The sequence below is a fragment of the Lissotriton helveticus genome, chromosome 3_1 (assembly GCF_964261635.1).
Source record: "Lissotriton helveticus chromosome 3_1, aLisHel1.1, whole genome shotgun sequence".
NCBI classification, from domain to species: Eukaryota; Metazoa; Chordata; class Amphibia; order Caudata; family Salamandridae; genus Lissotriton; species Lissotriton helveticus.
In genome coordinates, this window is record NC_136061.1 from 329,354,674 (window position 1) to 329,382,448 (window position 27,775).

General features: G+C 42.6%; 1 protein-coding gene across 1 annotated transcript in view; it reads right to left on the reverse strand.

Annotated features, from left to right (window-relative positions):
- Positions 1-27,775, reverse strand: part of TRPV3 (transient receptor potential cation channel subfamily V member 3) — a 90,265-nt gene that overhangs the window by 55,732 nt on the left and 6,758 nt on the right. Inside the window, exons 2-3 of the mRNA XM_078683589.1 lie at positions 27,190-27,300; positions 4,611-4,715 (exon numbers count right to left, since the gene is read on the reverse strand). Coding sequence (XP_078539715.1) covers positions 4,611-4,715; positions 27,190-27,296 — 212 coding nt within the window. The 5' untranslated portion in view covers positions 27,297-27,300. The remainder of the gene's footprint in view (positions 1-4,610; positions 4,716-27,189; positions 27,301-27,775) is intronic.

A 27,775-nucleotide genomic window follows, 5' to 3' on the forward strand; every position in this document is an offset into this window, starting at 1 on the left:
CTGGTGCTCCAAAGCCTTACCCTTTCCATGGACTCCCTTCTTGGAGGCCCATCCCCACTCCTCCGACTTGGATCTCAAGGCGGACTTCATTTCAAGGTTGTCAGGTCAACTACAGTGGCACTTTGCCTTCAGCCTCTACATCTTTAAGAAACTCAAGGTACAATATGGAAGTCAGGCTGTTAAGATTTCTTCATGCAGAAGCCATATGTCTCCTGCAAGCTTCCATGTAAAGGGACATTTCACTGTAATGCCACTTTCGCAAGTGTGTCTCTGCACAAAACTGAACCTGAGCTGCAGGTATCTGCCTAGTATCAAAGTCACGCCCTGATTGTGAGTTAAATGGACTCCTGTGTACGTCCCTATGCCAATTTCTGGCTGAGCTGCTGTTCACGAATCCAGTTTTCCAGGGTGTTGGAACATAAGAACCAGAAAAATCTTTACTCTTTCCCTATTTTTTCGTGAAGGGGGTCTTGGAAGAACTTAGCATCGCCTTCCCTCCCCTAAACCCCAACTCTCCACCCTTCCTCCCACTCACACAAAGACGTTTGCGTTAATCTCAGAAGTAACAACCAAAGTTTAGAGTGTGCAAACCGTAAAGTAATGTTTTTGCCCAGTCACTGTTCTAAGAGCGGGCCTATGGTCACTTTCCACAGACTCCATAGAGCCAGCTGCTGCGGGTGAGTCCACCTGTCCTCGTGACATCGGCACAGCTGCTCACACGTGATAAACAGGAAGATACATGCTCTATGAGCTACATCACCTCAGATGAGCTGCTGCAGTAGGGTTGCTCCCACGTCACAGGCAGCTTTGTGTTACTGGACTAGGTAATGACACAGAGAATTACTATGCACCTCTCATCACATGGTGCACTGGCTCATCACTTGAAAACATGCTTCGTTTGTGCTGTGGCAAACTGCCTAAAGTGAGCAAGGCACACTGGGGAACGTCAAACATGCCCAGACATTTCCTATAAATGTAGTTGTTTGTATTCTTCTTATTAATTATGTTGGTATATATGGCTCTCAGAATAGAGCCTCTATCATTTATTTCAGTTTCTAAATGACATACCTCATTGCTATGACGTTGCTACTTCGTATAGACCTTGCAGACCAGGCTGGCAGACATCTCTAGAAGCCTGTCAGCACAGTGCTGCTTGTCTGCTTTGAAGAAAGCTGAAAGCACAGCGGCATGACTGGGAAGGAAGGCAGGGACTGGGAAGGGAGTTGGTCAAGGATGAAGCAGGGATACCTAATAGAATAATATGTGTGGCTCCCCTGTTAATCCTCTGCCACTGCACAGCAGTTGGAAGCAGGGGCAGATGATTTTGGGGGCCACGCTTAGCATAACATTATATATGGGTAAAAAGTGAATTACATAGAAGTTTTTCGCTATGGGCTCTGAGTGACATCGCAGACAACTCTAGCTTCGCTCTCATTGTCTATTTGATGTCACTCAGCATCCCTCAGTGAAAAAACACCCCCGTAATTCACTGTTACCCATCTATAATTCTATGTATGCTCAAAATATATTTACATGTGGGATCTTGTACATGTTAATACTCTGTAAGTATGTAACTACGCGCATGCTGTGAAACATGGAGATGTTCTTCAGGTGGTGGTGGCAGCGGCTAGCAGAAGCCGTCTCATTGTACGCGGGTGAGAGGTCTGCTGCTGCAGGAGACCATTTTTGGCCTGTTTCTCACATGTAGTGTGTGGGTTGCTGTGACTACAGTGGTCCGACAGGACATAGGACATAATTACTAGTGGAACATTATTCCATGGAGGTAAAACTGCCCATGTAAATACTGACACTGCAGGGTGTATTTAGTCCCAGGTGCGAGTTTACATCACCATTCCGAGTTCCACAGCTCATAATGAGGAATAACAGTGTAATCCTGATTCTTTTCTACCTTTGCAAGCTGTGAAAATCATGTTTTTTTCACACACATTTCTTTAGGCTAAATCCCAGCGATCAGTACACATTTTGGGAACTATTAGTAATCTTTTACATTCAGATGTGTGTGCAAATCCCACTTGGAATGGGACTCACATTGTGAAGAAGGGTGAAGCCTTGCAAGTGGTATGTGTTCAGTGTCATCTAAGCTGCTGGACAGACTGGCTCAGCAGGATGGTTACTAATGTTTCTGGCTTTGTCCTGCTCACTTCTGTTGCTGCTTGATCCCCAACCAACTTAATTACACTTCCTCTGTCCTCATTTAGCACCTATTCTGCTGCTAGCTCGTCTGTTAGCATCAATCACTGCATTTTATCACAGTACTGCTTTCAAGAATGGAACCAGATCTGGCCTCTTCGTGAGACTTGTGTCTCATTTGAGAGTACCCCATCATAGGTTGCTCGCAACACTGGAAACAAGAGGAGCACCTTCAGTTTAAAGATTTGCTGCCTGAAGATCATGTTTGCAAACAAAGACTGAGTCTGGATGCCACATGTGACTGCACGTAGGCCCACACACAGGAGCTAGACGTCAAGCTTGCGCGTTAGCTGTCTCCCTTCTCTATGCACCATTGTTGTCCATGAGCCGTACATGGTCAACCAAGGCTGACTGTGGCCAGACTGTGGTTTAAATGGTGCATTTGTTAGGGTATCCCTGTGCCTGCCTCGCTTCTTCTGTCTGTACGACTGATTACAAACACACAATTCACACAAACGATCACCATCACACATAATCACACGAAACATCGCACACTGTCACATGACAACATATATACCATCAATCACTTGCACCGGCGTACACCACCCTGACAACACAACAACACACGAACATCGCACCATACATCACATGCCATCACACAAACACACCTACAACCAAGCACATTACACAACGGTGCCTACACACATGCAGATGCTCACATGCACCCATCACACTAACACATCATGACATCAAAGCATCACAGAGAGTCAAGCAGTCCCATTATACTACTCACAGACGCACACCAACACTCAAACTCTCAAATGCCCCATCACACACACACAAGCAAGGGTGGATTGCCCTGTAGATGCTTTTGCAGTTACTGTTATTAGTAGCGTGGCCTGATGTGGCACGTGAACCATATGCTGTGTGTGAGCGGAAGTGTACACTGCGGCTACAATTTTGCCATGTATGTGTGTGTGCATGTGAGGAAACTTTGGATTCATGCTGCACGTTCTGTATCTATTCGGTGTGCCAGGGAAGATCGGTAAAAACCTTTTCAATCTACACAATTCAAAGCGGTTACAATTATCAGTGACTGCTGTGTTCAGCTTTCTATCGTTCAGAAACTAGTCCGACATCATTGCATTGAAAGCTTCAGGTAACCTAGGCCCAGAGGAAATATTTGATAGGGTTTCAGAGCATAACCATTAAGTAAAACAGGTTTTCGGAGTGGTCACTGTAAACATTTTATTTCCACACAGCATTTTTCATCATGTCAAAAAGAGGTTAATACCGCTGTGAGGTCACAGCTACAGTACAAAGTAACGGGGTTGCTGGAAAAGTGCAAGAGAGCATTGACAAAGACATTGCAATTGGAGGAGGAAAGTGCAAGAGATGGTGTGGACATACTGCACTACACCTGTACCACTGGATCAGGTGGCATTTGAGAAGATGAGAGGGAGAATCTGGGTTGTTTCAGAGAGAGGATGGAAAGTAAAGTAGTGATTAAAGAACAGTTCATAGTGGGAGACTGTGCCAGAACGAAATTGGGAAGAAAATCTTGCAAGAGTTTTACACAGTTTTCCTGGTTATTGAAGGTTGTGAGAGTCACTAGACATGCAGTAGAATTGTTGGATGGAAATGTGTGAAATAATGTGTAGATATGTGGGCATGATTATTAACCCTTCCACTGTTAATTGTATCGAAGTGACACACACACACACACACACACATAGTGCAGCCCTAACAGTGTCAAAAGCAGGTCAATCAAACTCCAGCTCAGGCTTGTACTAAAGCAAGCACCACACAAAACCACACTGTCACTGGCATAGAAAGCAATGGTGGCATAGATTTAAAATTTCACCCCATGGAAATTAAATTCATTCAATTCGTTTGATATTTAAAATTATGTGTACATTTTTAAGTGATAACATTTTATATAAATGTATTGATCTATTATTTAACAATAAACTTAATTTAAAAAATGAAAATGTAAAGTTTTTTAAAAACTAAAAATATTTTACATTAATAAAAAAGCATCTTTTTATCACATTTACTAAATATTATGAAAATTAAAAAAGATTAAAAAATATGTAGCTATAACATTAGTATATGTAACTTATTTTATTTATTGCATATTTAATTTGATGTATTATTGTTAATATTATTTTAATATTTCTGGGTTAATTATAAATATTATAAATTATTGTAGATTATGTATCAAAATTGAAGTAGTAACTTTACACTTGTAAATTCTGTTGTATTATGCTTTCTATTGAGGGGGTGGAGCTTGTAAGTCTACACCTAGATGTAAACCACCACTTGGAAATGGTGAAAACCAAAAACAGTGGAGGGATACTTCTAGGAATAAGAGTAAATTCAAATATGAGTAAATATACACATGTTCTTTGTGAATCAGCACTTGATGCTTACTGGAGAATATTATTTTGAGCATTTACCTATGTCTGATGTGAGTATCCATGGGCTTGGAAAAGACTGGGGCAGTCATCTTCATCGTTATTAGAGGTTCAACAGGTTCCAGCTCAAGAACAAACAACGAACTACTGAAAAAATTGAGCATAACAGTGTTAGTGACATAAATGTTACACAATATGAGACAACAAGATAGCAATGAGTCACTTTGTCACATTGTCAATAGGTGAGCCAGAGTTGGAATTTTTTTTGTTATTACATTTTTCAATTAACAAAATGTACTGAAAATACTTCACTGGCTGTTTATGGATGTGAGGATTAAATTGAAAGTCCTCTACATTGTCTACAAAGGGTATTGCGGAGAAGACCATAAGTGTTTACAACTTCTAGTCCATACTATTAGACAGACAGGAACTTTTGATCCACAACTGCACACCTCTTTACCCAATAAGCCTTCAAATAGCAGAAACATCGAGACACATGTTTGTAGTCCTGGGTCTGAGGCAATCGAACGTTTTGAACCCAAACCCATCAACTTATGTTCAGTAATTTGAATAGTTCTATACGAATCTAACATGGCTTCCATAAAAGAGCCTCTATGTTGTAAGCTCATGATTTTTAGACCTGCCACATCAGCAGGTACTCAATGATCATCTCAGGGGACGGTTTCACAAGATAAAGAACTTATTTTTTATCTTATCCTGGCTTGTGACATCCAAATGTCAAGGGCCCTGCCACCACTAGTACTATAGCCAAACTCAATTACTTACCAGTCTATGATGCTCATCATCTAATGGCATTAGCGTGGATGGAGGGATGTATGACATCACAACGCATACTTTCACAACGCATGCCATTACGACGCAACTTTTACAACGCATACCATTACAACGCATAGTGCTTTGGGGCGCTGTATAGTGAATAGTTTAATTTACTATTCCAACTCCAGTCCCCGTGGATAGTAGGGAAGGTGTTGGATAGTAAATTAAACCTATTCCCTATCCTAGAGCGCCCCCCAGCGCAATGTGTTGTAATGGTATGCGTTGTAAAAGTTGCGTCGTAATGGCACTGCGTAGTAAAAGTTGCGTTGTAAAGGTTGTCTCCCGCATGGAGCATTGTGCAGTTATTATCCTTAATGTATCTTTAATTTGCTTTACACTGTGGAAGTAATCGAGAAGCCCTCCACATGAGTTATTCTACTGGTGCCTTCCTACATGGGACTCTCTCCTCGGTCTTCTACTATCCTCACCACTGCACTCCTGGCAGGGGTGCACCAAGTGACTCCAGCATGCAGCTGCACTCATTGCCCATGTGTCTGATGTACCTGCCTTCCCTTCAGTCTAATACTGACCACAGCCTAGCCTCTTTCTATTTTCCACAGAGAAAGCGTGTTGCAATTGTCCTGAAGTGTTCGGCCGACGTCAAATTACTTACTGCAGTCAGGAAAGGAGTCAGGAAGACACAGGTCTCATGTCTTTTGGGGGAACTTTGATAAACAAAAAAATCTGTTTCTGCAGGGTTTGACTGTTCTTTCCTCTTCATTTTCTAGCGCCAGGCAGTCCTCCATTTTTCTCATACCTCAGGAATTGGTTTAGTAGAGAAGTAAGCACTGTAGATCCAAGTAATTGTTCAGAGCCCAGTCAAATCCACCTTCTAGTGATATATGATTTAGTTGCATGTGGACACCCAGCACAAGTCATTGAAATATGAACACATGCTTCATTATCCTAACATGTTATGTGTGCAACCTGTCAATACTGAGGAGCCCGAGCTGAATTCAAGAAATTCTCTTTCCTTCCCTAGCTCACCTTCATCTGCTTAGGCGCAGATATCTCCAAGGTTCCATTGCTGTTTTGGACCTCATACGTGACCTATGGACCTATGTGAGGAAAAGCGAAGTAGTGACCGATGATCAGACATCTGAGAGTTAACACATGGGCAGAATTACATTTTTTACCTGGAATAGTTGATTAGTAAGGATTTGTGTTAACTTGTGATACAGTATGGCTCTCCTTTTATTTTAGTGGACTTTGGGGCCATTCCAATTTGTACAAAGCAAGGCCTTCAAGTACATATCTATGTCTAATCAGTGTGAAGTAGCAGGCCTCAATTGGGGTGATATTGATGGTATCAGAGTTTGTAGACAGCTTATCCAATAACAAAAATGACATTTATCCCTTTGCGCAGTCGCTGAGTAAGTGAGAGTAAACAGAACTGCTACAGTTGCACTTCATTTGTTAGATAGAGGAAGGCCTTACAGATGTCTCTCATTATAACAGTGGGGATTTCCAAAACCACCACTAACTAAAAACCTAATAGGTGTTTTAAAAAATACGGCAAAGCAAAATGAAATGCAGTATCATTAGTTCAAAAGGATACAGGGCCATATTTAGGGCCTGATTATGATGTCGGTCGGACAGCCACCGACAGGCCATTGGGTGGCGGTCCGACTGACTGACAGACATTCGGTCCGAGAGCCAGATTACAATGCCGGCGGTCGGACCCTAAATAGTTGAGGGAAAGACAACCCCTCCTCCGACAGGATCAGTGATCCTGTCGCTTTGGCGATCGGAATCGCAATTCAGATTGGAATGGAGGCGGTGCTGAGGCAGGCACCGCCATCATGATTATGATTTTTCTTTCCGACAGCCTTTTCATGTTGTAAAGACCACCATGAAAAGGCTGTCTTAAGCAGTTTTGTGGGGGCCCCAAACATGGTCCCCTTCCCTTGTGGGCCACTTTGAAGTGGCCAGGGGCCACATGTAGGGCTCCCACACACCTCCCTGCATCATGTGCTGTAAACCACATGGTGCATGGCATACGGTGCAGGATGGTGCAGGAATTACTCCTTTACACAACGGCTTGCTCTGAGGCCCTTCTCCTGGGCCTCAGCAAAAGCCGCTATGTAAAGGCGCACTTTATGACCGCAAGCCCAGCGGTCGCATCATAATTGGGTTGTCCATCTCCTGTCTGCTTGTCGGGTGGTCTCCTGACCGCCCGATATCATAATCAGGGCCTTAGTGTTTGGGGGATGGAATACTCTGCCTAGAAGTTATGGATATCTCGACGGCTGCATTACAAATGCAATAGGCTATAATGCAAATGTAATAAGACAGAAGGCAGCAGCATCTCATCTGCTAAAGTCTAAATATGACCTTTAGTAAGGTTGGACACAAATGATCACCAAGCATTAATTACAATATTTACCAATCCCAGGCCTGTGATCTTAGGGATAACTACAGATTCAGGTCACTGTGGAATGCTGGTTGAGTCAGCCCATTTTTTCCCTTTAACTTCAGTTTAACTTCAGCTTCGTAGAATAATCCATAAGGTTACAGAGAAAGCAGGCACACCAGATTTGAGTGCTTCCTAAGGAATGTTGCCTCACAGGCCTTCCTTCTGTATCCTTCCACGGTGTGGTTAAACGAACGAGTGGCCAAGATTGGTACATTATCTGCATCTTTCTTCTATATAAATAAAAATGTCAATGTTCCTTTGTTCAAAATCTTAAATCTCCGAAAGTTCTTCACTGATTGTTTTGAAATTTTGACACAATGTTGGATTCGATTAAGCGCGTGTTTATATATACACAACGTGGGATTAGAATACGTGCGTGTCCAATACGCGCATGTTTTTAATCGAAAGGCCGAACAGACCCTAACGATTTGGTTGCGGTGCAAAAACTACAAGGGATGCATAGAGACAATAGTCTACATATATTAGGATGGACATTTGGTGTCAGGATGGCAGACCGGGAAGTGGGTGGAGGGAGGGGAGAGGAGTTGGTTCACTTTGTAACATTAAGGAAGGACGCAAAGAGACAATAGTCTACATATATTAGGATGGACAGTTGGTGTAAGGATGGCAGACCGGGAAGCGGGTGGAGGTAGGGGGGAGGAGTTGGTTCACTTTGCAATATTAGCGGGTGTTTATATATACACAACGTTAGATTCGAATACGCGCATGTCCATACACGCGTGTTTTTAATCGAAAGGCCGAACAGACCCTATCGATTTGGTTGCTGCGCAACAACTACAAGGGACGCATAGAGACAATATTCTACATATATTAGGATGGACAGTTGGTGTCAGGATGGCAGACCGGGAAGTGGGTGGAGGGAGGGGGGAGGAGTTGGTTCACTTTGTAACATTAAGAAAGGACGCATAGAGACAATAGTCTACATATGTTAGGATGAACAATTGGTGTCAGGATGGCAGACCGGTAAGTGGGTGGAGGGAGCGGGGAGGAGTTGGTTCACTTTGCAACATTAGCGCGTGTTTATATCTACACAACGTGACAATAGTCACAAAAACATATTGTGTGCCCACAAGCATTGTGAAATTAAACATATTAGAAACGTGCGCTTACTCTTTTCTTTCTCTTCCATTTAACCAGACTGAGCCACAGCAATGCGTGGCAGGGTACAGCTAGTCTGGAATGAATGTATTTGCCACTAAATAAAATAAAATATGATGTGCACTTTTATGCTATATTTATTGTGTTTGCCATTTGCAGCTTCAGAGCTAGCTCTGAGAAGGGAAAAATATATGAGAATACAGGTCAACCCAGTCTCCCTGGGACCTGGGTAATCAAGTAATAAAGAGAAACAGTGGTCCCTCAAGGGGGAAATTGAACCTCTACATCCTTGCAGAAAAATATTTTGACCATCAAAAGATTGGTTCCATTTCAAAACAAAACTGTTTTATTCAGTTTCTTAAATAATAAAACAAATCATTTCATTTATATATTCAAGTCAAATTGAAAGTAAAAAGGTAATCCCAAACTGCGCAATGATGCGGTGCAAGTGAAATAGGTTAGCCTAAAGTGTGCTGGAGCTATGCTATGACATAAATAGTGATTGATCGAGGATGCAAAAGTCGGTGGTACACACTCTGACACAGAGTGAAACGTTCCTGAATCAAATAAAAATGTACACTATTATTGTGTCAATGTTTCGACCCTATGTATACAATTTATACAGGGTCATCATAAGGGCGCAGGTTTGAAAAGCACCTGCTCAATTGGTAGGATGTTTATGGAAATTCTTCCGAAGGGTACTGACGCATATGGGAAGCACTGGAGTTGCAGACAATACATTCCAAAATATGGTGTATGGTACCCAGTCAGAACATGTGTATAACAATATGGGAATCCGGGTCGAAGCTGTTCCATATACCAATGAAAGCACTCTGGGAAAAGGTTTCTTGATAGAGGTAAAATAAAATAGCCGCAACCTGTGGCACAAAGTTGTCTCAACATGCTGTACGGGATCATCCCTGGATGTAATAACCTCAACTGAGGTCAGTGATTAATCAAACCTGCATGGGACAGGTGGCCACTTAGAACGAACGAGGAATGAATCTTTCAACTACAATAATGTTTGCTGGCGTGCAGAGTTGATCTTGCAGTAAAACTAATCCGATGTGCTCTAGGCCCACACGCCTGGCTTCTGTGTTTTCTAACTAGGAAAGAGTGGAATTGGAGTAGGGTAGTTGAGAGTTGGAGAAGAAAGAACCGGGCAGAAATGTATTTTCAAATAGGCATGACGAAGAGGATGTCCAGATGCCAAAGAAGAGTGTAGGCAGAATTGCCTGTATTTAAAATAAATGCAAAAAAGTAAATAAAAAGCACACTTTTAACAAGCTTTGCAAATCAAGTGTAAGGATAATTTTTAGGTGAATGTGAACAACGTGCAGAGGGTTTATGCAGTCACAAAGTAAAGCGAGTCAATGGGTAAAGTGGGCTCAACCACTGCGCCACATATGTATGTATTTTTTATATATTTTTGGGGAGTAGAAATATAGTCTGGCACTCCCTGTAAAAGCTATGTGGAAGGCCAGACATCAAGGTCAGACCTCAAAAGTAAGTCCTGTCCTTATGACTTCCTAACTAAGATATGAATTTGCTGAAGCGATTGAACCTCATCCAATTGGATTTTTGTTTAGGACACCAGTGAAATGCTAGAGGACTTTTCCAGGACAGTCTTCAGGTTTGGAATGGTGAATCATCTTTTCTGGGGCAACCTTTACTAAAAGTACACAAAATCTGGATATGTAGAAAGATACATGTCATGAAATCAACTTAGATCAGGGATATACAGCCTGGCTTCCTCTTGCAGCCCTCTTGAACTTTATATGCAGCCTCCAGGTGAATAGCAGCAGTGGGCTGCTGTTCACTTGACTAAGCACTAAAATTCGGAAAGCTGTTAAGCAAAGGGGAAAGCATTTAATTGCACATTAACTGAAGTAAGGGAAAAGAAGCAAATAAGGTATCCTGTACAGTGGTGGCAAGTAGGGAATGGGGTTAACAGGGGGGATGCACGGGGGTGGGTTAAAATATATCTTTTTTAAAGGCAGTGTTGTGATTGTTCTGAGGGCCATAGATTGGTGCTCAAATCAGGACAGCCTGGTGAGGAATATGTAAAGTGCGCATGACTGCTCGGCTGGCCAAAACAGCCAGCAAGCAGTCACGCGCACTTAGTGTGCGTAGTCCACTCCTCCTCCCTGAGCCACCAGCCCTGCCCTAACTCAGCCCCGCAGCAACCCAAAATGAAGGAGCCGCCACTGATCCAGTACCTCTTATCTGTAGGAGCACCTTCACTATTAAAGATATCTTGCAACAATCATGTAAACATATCCTAAAGTCTCTTCAAAATTTAACAAAATGCTTTTCATTAACATGCAGAAGTGTTTCACCTTAGTGTATCAGATCATATCACTGCATTGAGAAGCATTTTATAAAGTGATCATTTTCACAGATGAACTTCAAAAACCTTCATGTCTTGCCCACCATGACAACAATGGCATTAGTGAACCAAGAGGCAAGTAAATTGTCATGTGCGCCCCCTGGGTGCCCTATGTTTTTATTATGAATGGAACAAACAGTTTATGAAATGAAACACATGAGAAGGTATTGTACAGCGCACATTCTGAGCTCATGTATTTCAAGGTGCTCTGATATGTGATAATAAAGAAAAAAGAAGCAACGTGAAAGAAAGCCATTGACTAGGATCCCAAAGTGTGTTCAAGTGGGGAAGCGGGGATTGATCCCAGGCTTTATGGTTTCACATTCTGCAGTTCAGCCACTAGACGGGCATCTCTTATCCTCATATCACATCAAAAGTTAATGTTTTGTTTTTAATTCTTAGTGCATGAGGTTACTGCTTGGGTGGTGACAGATGCCACATGAAGGCTCAGTTTATTTTGGGGTCAGAGAACATCGAGCTGGGCCAGAGCAAGGCAACTGGTTTTAACTTTGCACAAGCCTTCAGTAGCTTGCCTACCTCAATTACACAATGGCTTTTAAGCGGACAAACGAATACACAGGGTATGATTTGACTATGGATGTACGTTGTTACAACACATGCTTTTACTACGCATGCCTTTACAACGCAGGTTTTTCAACGCAAGTCGTTACAACGACTTGCGTTGGGGGTGCTGGATAGTGAATAGTTTAATTTACTATTCCAACTCCAGTCCCCGTGGATAGTAGGGAAGGTGTTGGATAGTAAATTAAACTATTACCTATCCTAGAGCGCCCCCCAGCGCAATTCGTTGTAATGACTTGCGTTGAAAAACCTGCGTTGTAAAGGCACTGCGTGGTAAAAGTTGCGTTGTAAAGGATGTTTCCCTTTGACGATCATCAAACTATTTGGTGAAGCAAAACCACCAACATTATACTGTTATATTCCCTGTTTCAAGATTTTTAACTTTCTCACTACACCATATTCTGGTCCGAGGACTCTGAAACTGGGTGTTCTCTCTCTCTGATGGGTAAAATCAAATAATAATTTGGTACAGCCCTATTTACTTATCACGTATTTATTACCAAGGTTTAAGTTAAAAAAGAGCTGAAAAATATGTTTAGAGAGTTATTACCCAGGAGCACCCAATTTGTCATAAGGTGAGGTTGACATTAATAGAAAACACAAACATCCCTTCTGATACCATAAGAAGTGTATTTTGAGTAGTCCCGATTGTGAGACTCAGGGACTACTGTCACCAAAGAAAAAGGTTCTGGCCTGTGAAATCTTTCCTGACTTTAAATACAAAGGGGCACATTATCAAGAAAGGGCGTTGAAATTATCGCCGCTTTAAAGGCAGGAAACTGCCGCTAAAGCAGCGATAATGGGCTTGATAATATGCCCTTGTGAATTCCCTTAGAAGCCCATGTTCTAGTGTGAACATGGGCTTCTATGGGAATTCTCAAGGGCATATTATCAAGCCCATTATCGCCGCTTTAGCGGCAGTTTCCTGCCACAAGAGCAGCGATAATTTTTAACACCGTTCTTGATAATAGTAATTGATAAGAGTTCACAACCAGCATATTTTGACAAAGTGGTAAACCCTGGATTAAACATCAAATCTCCTAGTGCCATGGCTAAAACCTTCCCACTGTCTCATACGTAGCCGTGGAGGTTGGGTGTTTGTCCATCTCAGTCAAAAACACACCTTGTTGGGGCAGTTTTGTCAAGGATTTTTTTATAGCACTTGCTACTTCAAACGAAGCATGCATTTACGCACTCCTGATGTTTCCAGAAAAGAAACTAAAGGCAGAAGGAGATTGTGTGTCCTAAGATTGTATTCCATTTCAATTCGGTGATCAGGTAACTTCCTTTCATTTACCTAAGTTAGGGACAGCATAGAAAGAAGGCTTACCCAAGAGCGCAGTGGAGGGAGAGCAGCTCAGATACCGGATAACACACTATTATCAAATCTAGAACTCTTCTTGAGGCTATAGTCTTAATTTGGAGAGCAGCATCGAATGGATCCCTCAAAACAACTCTATGACTCACTGTCCACACCATCTACATGATTCACCTTCCCTACACCCACCTTACATCTGTCCTGGCCCCCACCATGCTGGCATCAATGCAGCCCTCGGTCAGGTCAAGCAACAGATCGTGCTTTTTGGCCTCTGTGAAAATATTTGCAAGTACCGGTGACCTAGATAAATCATCACCTCACAAAAAAAGAACAAGCAATTTGAGGTTTAGGAATATGAGGTAGTGTAGGTCATTTTAAAATCATGTCTAATAGACATGAAAAGGGTAATAATGGTTGAAATTCTATAAAAATAATTTCGTATATGAGATTGTGAATTTCATCTGTGTTTATCATCTTGCAAAATGGTAAGCTATTAGTTGTGATTTGAAATAATAGAACAGAGCAGAGACTAGCCCAGGGGTCTCCAACCTTTTGTTTATTAAGAGCCACTTATGATCAAATAAAGTCACCCCGAACCACTGATATAATTAGTGTTGCAATAGTGGCCACACCAGACATGATAACGTTAGTGGCGACCCCATGCAAGATTGTCAACAGTGATCACATCAGTACATCAAGCCTGGTTACCAGCAGTAATGTAAAAAAGGCTTTATATAATGGAATGCCTCTCCATGGGTAATACATAACACCCATAGTTGCAATACCCCTAGCACCAAAGTAATATTATGAGTAGTACATCCCCCCAATGCCATATGATTACTCAAACATCAGATATAAATTTATGTTGGAAATTCAATTTCTTTATTTTAATTTTTTTTTTTACAAACGTCAGTTTAAATGGTTTGAAAAAAACACACATTTCCATCTCAAATGCACGCTTTTTACGTTATGTTTGGTAAATTTATTTAACAAGCAACATTTTTTAGAGAACCCTGGACTAGCCAGTTGTATCTCTCATGGTGATCTTTTCCTGGATTCCTTATCGTGTGCAGTGTGTTACGGTGTGGTTTCCATGTAACAGCGTTCTAAATGTATTTTCTTAGGGCACTGCTAAAAATATTAGCATGAATGTGTGAACAATCCATGTAATTGCACAGTGGTAAACATATCAGCCGTAATTTGAAATTTCAGTTAATGTAAAGAAATTCCAGTCTTGTGAAATAATTACAACATATTTCCTTTGACAAGAAAGGTCCCTAACTTATGGAAGCCTCGGGCCCTAAGGTACTGCTACAGCAAGGCAGCCGGTGAATCCATGAGGAAGTGGCAGCAGGGTGTTGCTCTGCCAAGACTCGGGAACTGGTTTAATTAGATGAACTAGATTACTTTAAAATACCACTTGTATTTTTAGCCTGCACATTTATTTTCTGGTGACCTCATAATGCGTATTTCTATACACTTTCAAAACTACTTTAGAATGATGTACTCGACGACCAATGTCATGTGTTTCACAATGCTTACATTTTGAATGCTGACCCTGCTTTCAACATATTTCATCAAACACCCATAAAAGTGATGAAAGGAATGCTTGAAAATAGTAAAACCACTAGCAACAGCTCAAGGTAGCATTTCAACCCATCATTGTTTGCCCTCAATGCCACCTCAGATTAGACAAATCCATATGTAAATCACCCTTGGGCCTGCCCCAATAAGAACAGTCCAGCCCAAACTGTCAGGCCAGGTCCACTCTGAACCGGAGCACAAGGAACACAAGACCGGTTTCACACGGATTTTAACAAATTTAAAGCAGTCTTGCAAAATGTTGAATGTTTTTTATGTCTAGCTAGAGACGCCAGTTCTATTGTGGCTCATGCTTTAACTATACTTAAAGGGGGCTTCTAGTCTCACACAATGGAGTATTACTCTATTACCAAATGATATTGGCTGTTTGAAGTATCATTCCGGCTCCTGTAGTAGGCTTACACTGCCATGCACAGTGAACTATTTTATGTCTATGTTATGCCTCACTCATCACACATTAAATATTTTATGCCATACATGAACACGACAGAGAAAGCAGTTCTTTTTTTGTTTTTGTTTCCCCTTCAGTAGGTTTTTTAAATGTATCAGTCATATCACGTGAGCGAGCCAGACTTTAAGATGTCACCCCATTGTGTTGTGTAGATCAAGACTACAAAATGGCTGCCCCTTGGATTTGATGTTATCACGTTGCCACACCTTTTCCAGTTGTATCCTGCTACCTGTTGCTAGCAACTCCTTTGTTGACCAGCCAGTCTCTCTGTCTCCCTCCCATCAGCCCTGCCTTTCTTGCATCACAGTTACCATTTCTCTCTCCCCCTGCTCCCCAATTCCTCCGAACTTGTGCCAGTCTCCCTCCATCCTCTGGTCACTCTCTCAGTATGACGTCCTGGCTCCTTCAGTCATTTGTGGTCTCTCAAGCAATGTGGCTCCCCTTCTCTCTCTCTCTCTCGCTCTTTATTCTGTTGCTCCAATTTTTCTTTTCCACAGTGGCCTTGCCAATCCTCTTTCGGGGTTACAAAAAATCCAAGGAGGCCATTTCATATTATTTGGAGTTTACACATTTACCCCAACTATGTAATCTCCAAATAAAATAAAACTTTCACCTTGGATTTCTTGTAACCCCGAAAGAGGATTGGCAAGGCCACTGTGTTGGCAGTGTGAATTTTTCGAAACAACTTATGAGTGGCCATTATTTTTTTCGACCTTAGGGGTGACTTCTGACACAGAGGTGGTTGGCACAATCTCAATTTCAGGTTTTGGAAAAAGTCATCCACCAGGATGAGCATGTGGAAACCATCAGGAAGACTCCCAAAATCCGCACTGACTCACTGCCTTCTTCTGTGATTGGTGCCAGAGGCTCAGGCTGGCCGGTCGCTTGACAGGCAGGACAGTCTCTGATTACCTCCACCACTCGCTGATTAAGGCCTGGAAACCAGGTCTTACTCCATAGCCTGTGTTCGGATTTACCACCCCTTGATTGGCTCCATGAGCTTTGAGAACGGCTTGCAGTCTCAGACTGCTGGGGGGGGGACTATTCATGGTCCTCGCATGAGGCAGCCTTCCACAGTGACAGATGGTTTGTGTTGAACGTGATGTAATGATTGGAGTGTTGACTTGGCCTCTTCAGTGCACCGCCAGTCTCCCGTTAGTACAGCCTGGATGGCAATTTGTAGACAGTCATCACCCTCGGTGGCTTCCACAACGTCTCAGAGGGACATGGGGATGGGCTTGGACCTATCAACAACAAGGTGGGCATATTCCTTAACATCTTGTGCTTTCCTAGATTCAGAAGGGGTCACTGGGTGGACATGGTGTGACTAGAAGTTTGCACAGCTGTGCATGCCCGTCTGATACTCGACCATCAAGTTGAACTCCTGCAACTGAATAATCCATTTCTCAATCCTCGGGGAGGCTTGGAAGGGGAACCCTGGAACAAGGCATAAATGGTTTGTGATAGTAAAAAGGTGTCCATATAAGTACATGTAGAAGGTCGGGCACCCCAATGAATCGCAATGGCCCCCTCACTCTATAGAGATCACACTTATTTGAAAATCCTCAATGCAGTACCCTTGGGTGCTTGCCAACCAAATAAGAGAAGAGAACACCCTACTTCCCTATATACAATCCTAAGATTGAACAGTATTTCAGGTAATGTTTGCAGCACACCACTTATCACAATCTATATCAGATAATATTCTTTACAAAAACATAACAATAACCCTTTGGGCTCTTGATGATCTTTTTTCTCTTTTTTTGTTTTCTCAACTCCAATCCCTTATGCCAACGCGTTTCGCCGTGGTTAAGGTAACCCACCAGCTTCCTCAGGGCTCAAATGCGTTACTCTAGAGTTCCTCCTTGAGAGAAAAATTTCAACCACCAGTCAAGAATCTTTAAAATCTTGCACAAAGTGAAATTGTGTCCGTCTGCATCCGTGCCCCAAATCCAAATACTAGGGTGCAGTGAGATATTCATTAAAATCAGCCATACGCATTTCTTATATTGCTAGAAGCCACTTCAATTCATCCGTTTTGGTCCGATCCCGATTTCAAAATATAGTTCTCCACCGCCGCCTGCCACACATTCAATCTTCCCCTACCAAAATTCTTTCGTCAGACGTTCCTCCTCTCCCGAGTACAGGCGACCGGTCGTTGGTTAAAATTTTCCTCTCAAGGAGGAACTCTAGAATAACGCATTTGGGCCCCCTCACTCTATTTGAGAGTATCTTTGCTCGGTTGGCGTGAGCGTCTGGCTCGCACATACAACTAGAGCCCACTCCCTGCAATTTTCATGTTGGGCTAAACTGCTCGTAACCCTGTGGGGCTAGCATCCACCACTAGCTGAGAGTCCTTTTCTGAGTCAAAGTATACCAGCATTGTCGCAGCAGACAAGGCTTCCTTCATGTTTCTAAATGCTTGCTCTTTTTCTTCCCCCCATACCCATGAGCAGCTGGACTTGGTAAGTTCACGAAGGGGTCATGTGACATCTGAAAAGTTCTTCATAAAACGCCCACAGTCACCATGCCAAGGAAACTACAGACACCTGACACACATGTGGGGGCATCTCGAATGTCTTTAACTTTTTATAGGTCTGGACCCATACTCGGGTCAGTGGACAGGTAGCCAAATAAACTGATGTTGTTCTTCAAAAACTCACACTTCTCTCGGTGGGGCATTAAACCATAATCTTTTAGCATGGGGAACACCAAACAGAGGAGAGGGAAATGGCTGTGCAATATTGGGAATGCGCCAAGATGTCAACGCTCACGTTCAACACTCCAGGGAGACCATGTAATACCTTTTTGATCATGTGCTAAAAAACTTCATTTATACTTGAGATGCCGAAGTTCAAATGGGTGTACTGGCAAAGACCTACATGTGTGGAGAACGTTGTTTTGGGGCGAGAGTCGAGGTGCAGCGGTATCTGATAATAGTCAGATCGAAGGTTCACCTTTAAGATCCACTTCGACCCAGATAGCTCTCAGTTTAGGTCATCATTGGTCGGTGTCAGGTGGCACTTACGTTAAATAGCGAGATTGGGCACCCTCAAATTGATGCAGATACTCACTGCTTCTGGTTGCTTAGGTTTTTTCTCAGCCACAATAGGGGAGACCCATAGGGTTGGGCCTGTTACCCTCTTAATGATGCCAGCCTGCTTGAGAAGCTTCAGCCATTTCTCTACTTTGGAGCAAAGGTGAAAGGCTATCCTTTGGTGTCTGAGCACTTGCAGAGCAATTGACTCATCGATATACAGGCGGCCGGCTTTGCCCTCCAGACATTCTAGTAATAGATTGCAGTACAAGTCAGCAACCATGAGATTTATGGATGCCACATTGTCGACAAGGCGGTACAAAAGGGGGTCGACAAGAGCAGTAAAAAGCACATGAGGATCGATTAGGTTGTGGATCAGTGTGGGTCAACCGCCTGCACGACATGTACTGCCTCCTGTTTGCCATCATCCAGGTCGCAGTCTGCAAGTGTGGAGGGATGGGACGCTGGTTGCCTCTGGGTGGAGTGTTACAATTTGGAGAAGTGGCTAGGCTTTCCACAGGTGCTGCATGTCTTCCCACATGCTGAGCAATCATCTGTGGGGCTATGAGTCACCACATCTTTGACGCAACACTACAACACAGACCTGGACTGTGATTACCCCCAACCCGTGGCTGTGCTTAATTTTAGAATAATTGGGTGTTGGTCCCCAACGCTCTGCTCAGGAGCCCATGACCAGCTCTATTGTTGGTGCTCCCAACACCAAGACTGAGAAGTCTTCAATCCTCCTCATATTTCGGTAATGGCCTAATGGACACTCCTTTTCTCACTCATGCAAGATTCTACTTTCTCCCTCTTGTGATGGTTTTTCAGTCTTTCTTTTCTTCCGTCTTCCTGCTTTGTGTGGTTTTCCCACTCTTACTCTCATGGAATGTCTGATAAGGTAAAATAAGTGTTGGTCCCCAAAAATGAGTGCCGGTGACCCCACACCAGCAGCCACTGGCTCAATTTAAACACTGACCACATATCTACTAGTAAAGAAGTGCTATACTTTGGGTCTAGTGGGTATAGTGGTCTCCTAAGTCTTTTTGTACTATTGATAGTTATGCCCCTAATCTGAAGGGTAATTTTTATAAAGCTCAAGTAGTATATCTACCCAGTTTAGCATCATAATTCAACAATTTAGTAATTTTCAACTCATAATTTTATATATATATTGTCCAGATCAACATCTAGTTTCTCATCAGCACGACATCTACACATTCGGAGGCCCTGCGCAATCTCCGATTCCATCAAGGCGTTACATCAGAATTCATATTTCGGACCAGCAGCTTGCAACCGTAGGATCATCACTCTCCTTTTGTGTGAGCAGGGACCCAGTTCTGGAATTTTGCATCTCATGTTCCCTTTCTTAAATTGTAGTGCTGTCCCAAGGTACAGTGCATTGGTTAAATCCTTCTCTTAACCTACTGCTCTCTATTCCCAATACATTACCATTTGGCTTGTCCAAATCATGGCATATTGGGCAACATTTGGAGGGGAAGGCACATCTTGTAATGACAGTGAGGGTAAAATATGCTGTGTGCACAGGATTGGATTGGGAAGGCGGGCACTTGGGCAATGGCTGAGGGGCTGGTATCCGAGTTCCAGCTGTAGGGCGCTTTTTTGGGTCCGATTTGGTTGGTGTCTGTGTTGTTTGGATGCCACCAGCGGCCCAGTGGGTACCGGAGTGGCCTTTCTGGAGGCAGATGGGCCTCGATTACCTCCCTTTTACCAACGGGGCAGAGGTGTCAGTCCCTATCCCTCGTTGGGCTGGTCCATTAGTGTATGCCGATTGAGGGGGTTACGGGGCCTGAGCTGAAGTGTATTCGGTGTGGTTCACCAGTGTGAACTAATCCGTGTTTTTTTTATCTAAGTGACGTTAAGAAAGCATGCCTCTGTCTGAGACCCGCTCTCTTCTTTTCATAAAACTTCGCAGAAGCAGTGTTTTTTAGCGTGCCAAAGACTATTTGTGATCCCAATCCAACCCTGCGTGTGCACGTGATTGAGTTAGGCAAAAAGAATAATTACTTGACCCTTTTTTGTACATATTAAAACCTTCACCTATTTTACCTCGCTTATCTGAATTCCACAGTCCCTGTCCCCTACCAGTTTAACCTGTAGTGTCACAACATGATAGGCAACAAGGGCACGGTCCTTTATGCATTAAAAAGGCAATTACAGAATATAGCACCTTTTCTAGTGGCAGAACTGGGAACCCACTCCATGTTAAACATGCTGCTTTCGTCAATCTTGAATAAAGAAGAAATTGATCTGTTTGTACATTGTGATGTGTTCAAGCCTCTTCAAACGACCTAAAAACCGCCACAACTTATGTCTTCCATGAACATGCAGCCAACTTCAACCTATTATGTTCCTACAACTCTGTAAACTGTTTACAAAAAGGTTTTAGAGTCTGTATGAGGGCTTCAGCTTCGAATTGGAGTAATTTCAGAACATTCTTTGATGCCCTGCTCTGTACCATAGACTAGTAGGGATTCCAAATGGGTAACATCCTGAACCCATCTCCACAGGATTCCAGAGGTTATATTTTAATTTCATGTATTCATGACATCCCAGAAGTATATTCTTCCCTGTTGAAGTTACAATCTAGCATCCCAGCTCCAACATGTATTGAAATAGTTAGAAATCTAGCCATTTCAATAGATGTTGGAGTTGGGATGCTAGACAGTAACTTTCCAGATCAGAGACTCCCAGGCCCTACTTTTATAGGGCAATTTTGGTGTTTGTAGTTTGACTCTGGGTGCAGCTCCTGTCCATGTCAGAGTAGACAACGTACTATCTTGTTCTTTAAAGATACATCTCAATTGTGAGCAAAAGAACCCCTGAAATATGTATTGGCCCATGGGGAAAACCACCACCTTGAAAACTGCAAATTTGCCAATCATAGATACTGCCAATTTAGTCCAGTTGGGTGTTAATTTACACACTGTTTTCATTGCTCGGTCTGTATTCAAATCAGTATACTCTCCCTGGTCAAGAGCTACTCACACTCCACGATATTTCAGGCTTCCAGCTTGTCACTACAGCCTCAGGTCTGGAGGAATGCTCTAGGAGGGTCTCCATTATCAAAAACCATGATTTGGGCCATTTCATTTGCAGACCAGAGAGGGTTCATATTCATCTAACATTGGCAATTGGCTTGCAACGAAAATCTCCTAGATATGAAAGTGTGTAATATACATACAGAAACACCATACAGGTAAATGTACTACTGAAATACCGCATTAGCCAGGGGTTCTCTCCAATAGCCAACTCTCAGCTTGCCGCAACCAGATCTAATCCTACCATGAAAATCTATTGACAACAAACTAAGCAACACATTTTCTTTCGACTGCATCAATATATTTGGATTGAGTACCTGAGAGGCTGTCATGAGGTTTAATGGTCAAATTTATCTAGCTTCGTGTTCCTATTGCTTTTCGCAAGCATAACCCAACACATTATAGTACACTGCTACATCATCTAATAAAGCGCCAGTGGAAATGCAAAGGTGGAACGTTGTGTGTGTGGCTGTGTACATGAAACAACAATAAGAAAATATGTTGTTTTGATAATTAATCACTGAGTTGTCTTTGCGCACTTTTCTCATTGAGAATGTGGGTGGACAGGTATTAAGACATATGAGTGATACTGCTGCATTGACTAATCATAAATAGTATGGGTATTGAATCTCTAGAAAATGTGAAAGCGATATTAGTGCAGCCTCTAGAATCATTTTTTTCCAGCTATTGTGGAAACTTGAGAATTCCAACTTCTTGATACAGGCAGAACCCAGGTAGAGTTTCTGCAAACTGTGATAGCACAACTTTTTCTAAGGCCACTCTATGCATTTGTGACCAAGTAAACAACAAAAGATTAGTACAAGACTGCCTCCCCAATTGAATGGGTGTCAATGTGACTGTCTACGACTGGAATACCAAACATTCAAGAGGTGAGGGGAGGAATGCTTGCTATTTTTCTACCCACTGGCAATCGCTCAGGGTAGCATTCCAAGCCCATCGTTCTTTTGCCCACCATGCCATCTCAGATTAGACCCATCCATATGTAAATCAGCCTTGCCCCTGCTCCAATAGGAACATTCCAGCCTGGACTGCCAAGCCAGGTCTTCTCTGAGCCAGAATACAAGCAACCTAAGACCAGTTTTGCCTTGATAACCCCTGAGCCACCAACGGATACTCGTCTTTTCGTACTCATTTCTTCAGCCTCTTTATGGCTTTCCCGAGATCGCAGCATAACACAATCTATGGTGAACCAGTTTTCTCCCCAAAATGCATGCAAGTTGCTGAACATCACGCATTGCTGGATACCAGCAGCACGTACACGATTCACATTGTCTTGCAAAGGCGAGGAGTCGAGAAAAGCAGCAAAACCCAACACCCTCTGGCATAAAACACATCTCCCACCCAGAACTTGCTTCATACAAGACTGAGGTGCACCTTGACATACCGCAAAACTGAACATGGTTTATAGAAGTGTGGAAATAACCACATAGCTCATGATGGGAGGAGACGGTGTCGATAATTTTCATTCCTGCTGATCTAGGCACGTGTGACGTTTTCAAAGCGTGAGTAATCTGACATCCCGGCATGACTGAGTCGAAACAGGGTCACGCCCCTCCCAGAGGCTTGCTCTCTGCCTACTAGTTTTGGCAGCTAAAGTGGGTCGATTTCTATCACATGCCAGCGCGTGCACGAGAGCTTGCATATCTGTTTATAAACAACGTGATTACATGGCCTTCTTGCACTGGTTTTGTCCTGTTAACTGCGGGCGAGCAACCAGGGCAATCTCCCCCTTCTTGAGTTCCATTTTTTATGAAGTTTCAATTTTTTCTTCAGTTTTTTTACAGCAGACTCCTAAAAAATTCAGGGAGTCGTCGGAAGATGAGACATACCTCACTGTGATATGCTAGGAACCTCACTTTTGTAATGCAAATACAATATTCCAGTCTTAAGAAGTTACAGGAACATATGCTTAAAGTAGAAAAAATAATACTGAAATGTCATTGCTTAAATAATACCTGCCGCTCATGGGAAACCCATTAATATTCACAATGTTTCACTTTTCAGAAGCTGAAATAGCTCTATCCCCAAAATGTGTACGCCAGTTTGAAGAATCAGTCTTAAAGTAACTAGGTTGCTTAACGATTGTTTTATTTTTTTCATTTAAAAAGCAAAAAATTGAAAAAATGGCATCAGATAGGGAGAACATAATGTAATAAGACTTGGCTTCCGTGATATTAAATTTGGCAATCTGATTGAAGCCACACTGCATTGCATGCAGCCTCTGATGGCCAATCCCAAGTGATGTCAAGGGGCGCAGCACTGAGGGGCTTGATTGTGACTAGCATTGAAGCAGTGGGAAGGACAGGCTGGCACTTCTGACACATGTTTGAGAGCAGCCAATGCCCCAGTTGTGCTGGGCAGGCAGGACAGATTGCTGCAAGAGTCTTCCTAACACCTAGCAAGACCTGCACCCCGAGAGATGAACAGAGCCATAGCGGGCATCAGGTGTTTCCCCGGGAGGCTGGAAGGGTGTGGGCTTCTTTTGCAATGATAGGGGCCGGTTTTGTTACTGGGGTCAGTTTTGCAGTGGTGCTGCAATATGGGTCCGCAGTAAGAAAAGCAGCAGTGTTTCATCCACCGGGCTGTTCTGACAACATTGCCAGGGCTGCTTTGGTTTACCAGTCTGGCCCTGGACATGAAGCACTCCTGGATGCCATGAACGTGTGGCTTTGTTCATCTCAAATTTAATAAGGCAGCAGCAAAAAAAAAACATCCAGTGCATGCTCAGCCTTATTTTGACATCATGAGTAAAATCAGTCACAGAAATCCAAGCAGCACTGGAGATAGAGGAACTAATCAAAAGGCAAAGGATAACTCCCATCCAGCAGCAGCAGGAGAATCACTGGTAAACATAAAACAATTGCTCATTCCAGTGGTGCTGGAACAATTTTGAGGATGGGAGTGCTACCATCAATGTCACATCACTGAAGTCAGAGGGACTGTGAAAACCCAAGTATCAGACAAAGAAGAAGTGTAGCAAATGAGCAATGCCCATTCAGGAGGAGAGCAGTAGGGGTGTATAATGTAACCGGTGGTCCATTTTGGAACACTCTGTTACAAATATATCACTAAAGCATGGTGTGGTAGTGCAATTTATTTCCGTGAAAAACATTTTCCGTTCAAATCGCCACTAAATTTGCACACACATGTAGTTTTACTGATAATATTGTACAGCACACAAATGATGATGTGTGGAAATCGGGTTTGAGTGAATATTTATCATTTGCACATCGCCAAGTAAATTGTCTTGATTTGTTTTGATCCTATTAAAATCATTTTTTTCCATCACATTTCAGAATTACACAAGAAAGTGATTTATTTGTGCTTTCCTAACGGATGATATATTTTGTGCTTCACTAACTTCCGCACAGTTTAAGTTTTGTTATGTGTTAGGAAAAAAAATATCCTACAGCCCCTCCTTTCACACCAGCAAGATTGTCACACAGTTCACAGGAAAAAATCCTCTCACTTTGCAGTCAAAGAAAGAAGAGCTAACACCAATCTCTGCACTAAAAGAATAAACAGCAAATTGAAGACAGAGCCTGACATTTGACCTTTCAGTCAAGATAAGATATAAAGGCATCTTTATTGTATATTCATCTTCTGAACTCCAGCATTTTCGTTTTGGGGGTGCTGCAGTACCCCTGGCCCTTGCACGAAAAACTCATTGTGCTTTCCACCAGCTCACATACATATTATTAAAAAAAGAAACTTTTACACAGGAGGACAGTAGATTCTGCTTTTTACACAGCAGGACAGTAGATTATGCTATAAACCAAGCAATACTTTGTTCATTTAGGATTAAAAAACCCTGAGAAGCATTATAGTTTGAGTATTGATTCTGGAGACACTACATAGCAAAGTAATCTTGTTTTTTTTCAAATGACCCTGTGGCTTAGCCTGAATAAAGCGTTGGTTTCAGTTAGGAGTTCTTTTCCCAGGAATGTGACACAACAGGGTTGACCTACCCATTTTAGTGAATGAACGAATGAATGCTGTGATTTTCTTAAGTGCGTGGCTAATCTAAAAGAGTGTCTTAGCGCTATATGGAGAGTAAAGAGGAAAAAGAAAATTGAAAGGCTAAAGCGTAAAAAGCCAGCTTCAAGTTTCTTTCTGAAGGGCCCCTCGCTTTCAATTTGTGACAGTTCTACTGGTGGATATAAAAAAACTATACCATATACTTCAAAGACAATGATTCATAGACTTGTAGAACCCATTGAAATAAATGCACTTCTTGCAGTTAGGTATGCAAAATATATATGTATATATATTATATAATTATACTTTTTTGCAGTCAGTTTCCTCTAAGGGGAATGGCGAAGAGAAAGGTGGGCCATTGGCTGCTCTTGCACATAGGGGATGGAACAGCCAGCAGAAAACAGACGTTGTGTGACTGTGGTACGACAAGGGTGTTGAGACCATACATCACCAGGACCACAAAGACCAGCCAGAAACAACCCAAAGAAAGGATAAGCACCAGAAACTCTGTGTTGTAATAGACTTGGATAGTATAGAGTGGTGGGGTGAGGCAGAGAGTGAGAGGAAAGTGACCTAAACCTTATAAGTTATCAAAACAGTAAAAAAGTGAGGTGAACTCAGAAGGTTAGGGAAAGGATTTTAGTTTCAGAAATAATAGAAGGAGGATCTTCACAGAAGGCTCATGGGTGTGAGCCACTGTCCTTGTATGAAGTGATGTGGGCACAATCAATCATAATGCCAAAACACTTGTGACAGACACAAGGAAGTAAAAGCACAGTAAAGGATCCCAGAGGGAACACCGGATCCATAGGCAGACTTCCAGAAGCTCTTGTGCTGGTCATTATTTGCCTTGGATATCCATGGGTGTGAGAAGAGCCAGCTCATACTTGGAAGGCCAGGGATATTGTCATGTTTTACTGAACTGTTTAGCAAAATCTTTACTTTCCCTCTGACATTGACGTTCCTGAAACATTCACCACAAGATGTGACAACATGCCTTGATCATAGTTTCACCAATATTAAAGCAACTATAGAATTAACTGATTAGTAAATCCTCTCATGCAGAACTTTCTGGCCAAAAAGTAACAGCAATGAGAGCAAGACCTTGACGAATAAAATAAGAAAATTGCCTATATTTTTGTTTCGTTTAACTCGCTCCAGACCTCAGTTGAGGTTTATGCGTTTTCGTGGTCTAATTAAGATGTTTTGCATTTCGCTTTTCTTTTTCTTTATCCCAATGGTCAGACATTTTTTTCTCCATGAACTCTTTCAATGATATGGGCTTCTTATGCTGTACTCGTACTGCGTTACCATTAAAAGGAACAAGGCTGGCTCTGCTACCCTAAGCCAGCTGCTGCCTGGATGAGTTCCTCGCTGCTACAAGAACACCCCAAACCCCGGCATATATCGCCTGTTCTTACAGCAGAAGCACTGGGCTTGTAAGAGATGCAGGTCACCAATAGCTACTTACATTTTGATCGTGCTCTGTGACTTGTAACAGCCTTGAGTAGTATTTCCACATGTGCACGTGCTCTCCCATCAATGCATGGGCTACTTATCTTCTTGAGGGTGCCTATGGGTTGATGCACTCCTAATGCATGTCTAGGCACATAGGTGGGTGGGTAAGTCACAAACTTTTACAGAATTCTACTGGTCTTTACAACATTGCCATTGGAGCTCATGATACACCTCACACCTGCTGGGATGTACATCTGCAGCACTCAGGTTTTAACAGTAGGCTCTGAGGACCAACAAGGTGGCAAAGCTCCACTCACCCACCAACCACCATGACAACACATTTGTTCTTACCTTTTCTTCAGTCCGCTGTCCGTGAACTTGTTGATTCTGGGAGGCGTTCCCGGCATGATCCTTTCTTTGACAATAAGTGGAGACCCCTCATTGTGAGACTTGTTCATGTTTCTGCGGAGCGACAGACCAGCAGGTGTATCAAACAATGGAAACAAGCTATACATTTTATACACACTGACAGGGCATCTCAGGAATGAATGTGACAAGCAGTGACAGGCCTCAATATTTTACACAGGTGCAGCACCAAGGCTGGGATTGCACCGCGTTTGCTGCGCATGCATGTTTAACGGATACTTATTTAGGCTGTGGCATTGCATCTCCAAATAACAAGATCTACTGGCTAATGGCTACTTCTCAAAATGCGGAAAAACAAAGAATCAACACAAACTGCAGGTCTCTGAGTCACAGCAGCAAGACCATCAGAATGCCGAAATGGAATGTCACCCAAGTGAGAATGATGTCATATCTCACATATTCATGTGCTCATCCACCTATTTCGCTCAGTGAATTAAGTACCCTCTCCAGGGATCTATTTGTAACCTACATATCTCTCATGCTCATGTTCTGTGAGTGATGAAGGCTTGTA